At 41.9% G+C, this 5044-nt stretch overlaps 1 protein-coding gene across 1 annotated transcript; it reads right to left on the minus strand.

Moving 5' to 3' along the window:
- Positions 1-1593: 1593 nt before the first annotated feature.
- LOC109200079 (protein NLRC3-like) lies at positions 1594-2390 on the minus strand. The gene is made up of 2 exons (XM_025904188.1): positions 1652-2390; positions 1594-1610 (listed from the first exon to the last, which is right to left on the minus strand). The coding sequence occupies exons 1-2, from the start codon at positions 2361-2363 to the stop codon at positions 1594-1596; spliced, it is 729 nt and encodes a 242-aa protein (XP_025759973.1). The 5' UTR covers positions 2364-2390.
- Between the last annotated feature and the right edge of the window lie 2654 nt (positions 2391-5044).

Consider the following 5044-nt stretch of genomic DNA (forward strand, 5'->3'; position numbering starts at 1 on the left):
CTCAGTCGTCTGCTCCTTGCTATCTAAAATATAACAGGAGACTGGAGTAAATTCTCAACCATCTCACAATTCTGTTTAATCAGTTTTCTGTTTGGCATTTATTCAGCTGTGTGAAAACTATAACTTTAATCTCAGCCAAAATGATTTACTCAGGAACAAATAAAACACTGAAAAAAGCTCAACAATAACATTTATCAAGTTATTTAAGTGACTTATATGTCAAGTTTAACCTGAATAGCGAAAGACAGCTCCCGGACAGTTTATCTGCGAAAATGTTGGAACACTTTTGCAAATATGTGATGTCTTGATAAATCGAGCGCATATTTGAAGTTTTCACGGCTACATTCTGCCTGAAAATATCTTTAAAAGTTTATTTTGTGAACCAGAAAGAGCAATATCAAAACTATGTAGCTGACGCCATTGTTGGACACTGGAATTGGCTGAGCTGCACTATGAATTCTAGGATAGATTGGGCCATGAAGGATACACCGACCCATCCTTCAAATCTGGGAAAAGGAGGACGGATTTGACGGGCGCATTTGGAGAAGTCTTCGAATTTGGACAGCTTTTCCCTGTGACCTAATCAGCCTACAAATATAGCCTCTAAAGGATGCGGACCCTGAATTTGGACATAGCTACAATACCAGAGACTGCTTCTTCTTCGGCATTTAACAGCAGCTGGAATCCTTGTAGATGCATTGCTGCCATTTTCTGTTTCAGGCCGTTACTACATTCTTAAATCCTACTACATATTCCTGTGTCTTTCAGGATCTTACAATGCTTCAAACGATGTGTCGACTATTAAATTAGCCATTGACGATTTTGATAGTCGACTAATCGACAAATCGTGGCAGCTCTAGTATGTATAAGTGTGTAAGCATGTTTCATTATCATTGAGGAAAATAAGAAACAACAGATAAAATTATGTTATGATGGAGGTTTTAAATTTCCTTTTAAAATAATAGTCCAGGGTTTCTTTTCTCCCTTTAATAAATAAAAGGAGCCAAGCTAATGTTTTGACAATTATTTTTTAGATTCCTGTATTTAGCTATCTGTCCATTGATATCACTAATTACTGTAAGATAATTACCCATTTTGCATATTGAAGAGGTTAACAGTAATTTATTCCACATCACTACACCCCAAAAATATATTAATGTGTGTGATAAAAAAGTGTCATCAAAATAATAGAATGTATTTTAATGGCTAGGCTATGTATTCATGTACAAAATAATACTGACAGCTAATTCAGTTTAGGAATATGACCTGAAATGTATTTCCTTGACTTTCATTTCAGACATTTTAATGACCTAGAGAAACCCTGGTGTATTTTTGAATAACAAATCTACAGCTTCAACCAATGATTTTTATGAATCAATTTGTACTCACCGAGCCTTTCTGCAGTTCCTCACAGCTGGAACCAGTCTTCGTCGTCCCTGCCATGATGTGTTGTACTTCTGCAGGTCCAACTCATCCAGAACCTCTGACATCTGCAGCATGAAGGCCAGAGCTGAGCACTGGAACTCAGAGAGTTCCTTCTCTGATCTGTTCTCTGATTTCTGGAAAATTTGGATCTCATGTACTGAGAGGTCGTTAATCTCCATCAGACACTGGAAGATGTTGATGTTTCTGTCAGGAGAGATTTTATCACTGGTCATCTTCTTCAGGTTCTCAATGACTCTTTGTATTATTTCTGGACTGATCTCTGTCTGACCCAGGAGACCTCCTAAGAGTCTCTGGTTGGACTCCAGACAGAGGCCATGAAGGAAGCGAACAACCAGGTCCAGGTGGCCATTTTTACTTTGGAGGGATTTCTCCATGGCTCTCTTTAAAAAACCATCCAAAGAGGATTCATGCAGAGATGTTTTAATGTGGGGAATCATTTCTCGGTGATCTAAGTCATAATAATCAAAATGTAATTTAGAATCATTACAAAAATCTGCCAGGAAGTTCCTCAGCACCTCCGTCTTCCTGTTGGTAAAACAGTGGAACATGTAGACTGCAGCCAGAAACTCCTGAATGCTCAGATGAACAAAGCAGTAGACTGGTTTCTGGAAGATCACACACTCTCTTTTGAAGATCTCTGTACAAACTCCTGAGTACACCGAGGCCTCTGTCACATCCAGACCACACTGCTCCAGGTCTTCTTGGTAGAACATGATGTTTCCTTTCTCCAGATGTTCAAACGCCAGTCTCCCCAGTTTCAGAAGAACTTCACTGTCAGCCTCCGTCAGCTCCTGTGGACTCGTCTCATGTCCCTCATGGTACTTGTTCTTCTTCCTCTTTATCTGAACCAGCAGGAAGTGTGAGTACATGTCAGTCAGGGTCTTGGGCAGCTCTCCTCTCTGCTCTGTAGTCAACATGTGCTCCAGAACTGTAGCAGTGATCCAGCAGAAGACTGGGATACTACACATGATGTGGAGACTCCTGGATGTCTTCATGTGGGAGATGATTCTGCTGGACAGCTCTTCATCGCTGAATCTCCTCCTGAAGTACTCCTCCTTCTGGGCGTCAGTGAAGCCTCGTACTTCTGTTAGCCTGTCAACACATGTAGGAGGGATCTGATTGGCTGCTGCAGGTCGGGAAGTTATCCAGGCAAGAGCCGAGGGAAGCAGATTCCCCTGGATGAGGTTTGTCAGCAGCTGGCTGACTGATGACTTCTGTGTGACATCAGACAGCAGCTTATTGTTGGTGAAATCCAATGAAAGTCTGCTTTCATCAAGGCCATCAAAGATGAACAAAAGCTGAGAAACAGCCAGCTTCTCTGCTGTGACCTTCTGTAATGTTGGATGGAAAACATGGAGCAGCTCCAGAAGACTGTACTGCTCATCTCTGATCAGGTTCAGCTCCCTGAATGAAAGCAGAACCACCACACTGACATGTTGGTTCTCCAAGCCCTCTGCCCAGTCCAGAGTGAACTTCTGCACTGAGAAGGTTTTTCCAACACCAGCCACGCCGTTGGTCAGAACCACTCTGATGGGTCTCTGTTGGTCAGGTAAGGCTTTAAAGATGTCCTGGCACCTGATTGGAGCGTCATGGAGGGCGTCCATCTTGGAAGCTGTCTCCAGCTGCCTCACCTCATGTTGGGTATGAACCTCTTCACTCTGTCCCTCTGTGATGTAGAGCTCAGTGTAGATGGTGTTGAGGAGGGTTCTACTTCCTGTTTCATCACTTCCTTTAGTCACACGTTCACATCTCCTCTTCAGACTGATCTTATGTTCATCTAAAACCTCCTGCATACCAGCATCTGCTGAAAGAAAGAAAAAAAATGAGACTAAAGACAAAGAAAACTCTTCAATGTCTGAACAACATAACAAGAAGTCCAGTTTTCAGAAATGAGTCCATCAGCAGACAGATGTTCAGTCTTACTGTGTACACAGCTGCTCTGACTGGCTGTCTGCATTCCAGCTCTGGTTCTGGATCTTTCTCCACACTGAGGACAGGAGGAGTCTCCTGATGAAGCAGACTGGTTACAGTATGAGCAGATGCACTGTCTGCAGAACCAGTGTCCACAGCTGGTAAAGACTGGATCCTTCAGGACGTCCTGACACAAAGCACAGCAGAACAGCTGCTCCTCCTCACAAACACCACTCCTCTTCCTCTCTCTGTGAACAAATTTCTTTATCACTAAAATCATTTACTGACTGCTTTTTTAAAGCAAATTAAAGCAAATTTAAAAGATGTTGCAGAAGTTCTGATGGTCACAGAGAAGAGTAAAAGTGGAGAAATAAAGTGAGTCTATATTGATTTCATCAACACTAATGAGCTGCTTTTTCTGTCTGTCTGTCTTATTAAACACACAGTGTTTCTGCAGTCTGATGTGTGATGTGTGGAGGGTCCGGGCTGTGAGAATTATGGCAGTGATGACTTTTCCCAGGAGAAGCTGGGACCCTGTTTACTAGAAGGTTTTACAATTACTGTACTTTTAGGTGACAGAAGGAGACATGTGGCCTGGTCAAAACACAGAGAGCTGCACTCTAATAGATCTTTAAATATAGTAAACATACCTTGTGTGCCACAGACTGCTCCCAAACATGAGGGGGCAAATAATACCTCTAAAACACTTAAGTTGGCTTTATTAAATGTTAGCTCTTTAGCTGGGAAAATTTTTTTAATTAATGATTTAATCACTGAGCACAGTCTTGATTTTATGTTTTTAACTGAAACTTGGTTGGACCAAAGTAACAGTGGAGCTGTTCTCATCGAGTCGACCCCTCCTAACTACAGTTTTATCAGTGAGGCCAGGGTGAGCAGGAGAGGAGGAGGGGTTGCTGTCTTATTTAATGAATCATTTCAATGTAAGCAGCTATCTCCTGGAAGTTTTCAGTCTTTTGAATATGTGGCTTTACAGCTGAAGGCCCCATCCAAAGTTATGTTTCTTAATGTTTACAGGCCTCCCAAACACTGCACAGACTTTTTTAATGATCTCAGTGAACTGCTGTCTGTGATCTGTGTTGATTTCGACTGTGTAATTATTGTTGGGGATTTTAACATCCATGTGGACAACCCTCAGGACAAAGGGACTAAAGACCTGAGTAACACTCTGGGCAACTTTGGGCTGACTCAGCATGTAACAGAGGCCACACATAATAGAGGACAAACTCTTGACCTACTGATCTCCAACGGCCTGAGCATTTCAAAGGTTACTGTGTCTGATGTGGGCCTGTCTGATCATTACTGTGTTTTCTTTGAAAGTAAAATCTCAGCCCACTCAAATTGTCAACAGCAGTGATCACAAAACGGTGTATAACTCAATAGAGTAGTGAGATCTTTAACAATGTCTTCCCATTAACACCTGGCCTGTCCAGAGGTTCAGGCAATGAGCTCGTCAATAGCTTCAATGCTAAAATGTTAAATGTTATTGTGACGCCCACAAGTGTATGGTCACAATTATAATTTTTTTTGTGAATTGTTTTGATGTAAAAGACCTGGTTTTATGGTGGTATTGCACTTTTCATTTAGAGTTATGAACAATGTAATTGCGTGGCATTGCCACAAGGGGGAGATAGCGCTGACTGCGATAGGTCGTTGCAACGCTTCTGCG

The sequence above is a fragment of the Oreochromis niloticus genome, unplaced genomic scaffold (assembly GCF_001858045.2).
Source record: "Oreochromis niloticus isolate F11D_XX unplaced genomic scaffold, O_niloticus_UMD_NMBU tig00000282_pilon, whole genome shotgun sequence".
Lineage (NCBI taxonomy): Eukaryota > Metazoa > Chordata > Actinopteri > Cichliformes > Cichlidae > Oreochromis > Oreochromis niloticus.

What these genes read in the sequence shown, in the direction of transcription:
- LOC109200079 (XM_025904188.1), bottom strand. Translation starts at nt 2,363, where the DNA reads ATGTTGACTACAGAGCAGAGAGGAGAGCTGCCCAAGACCCTGACTGAC.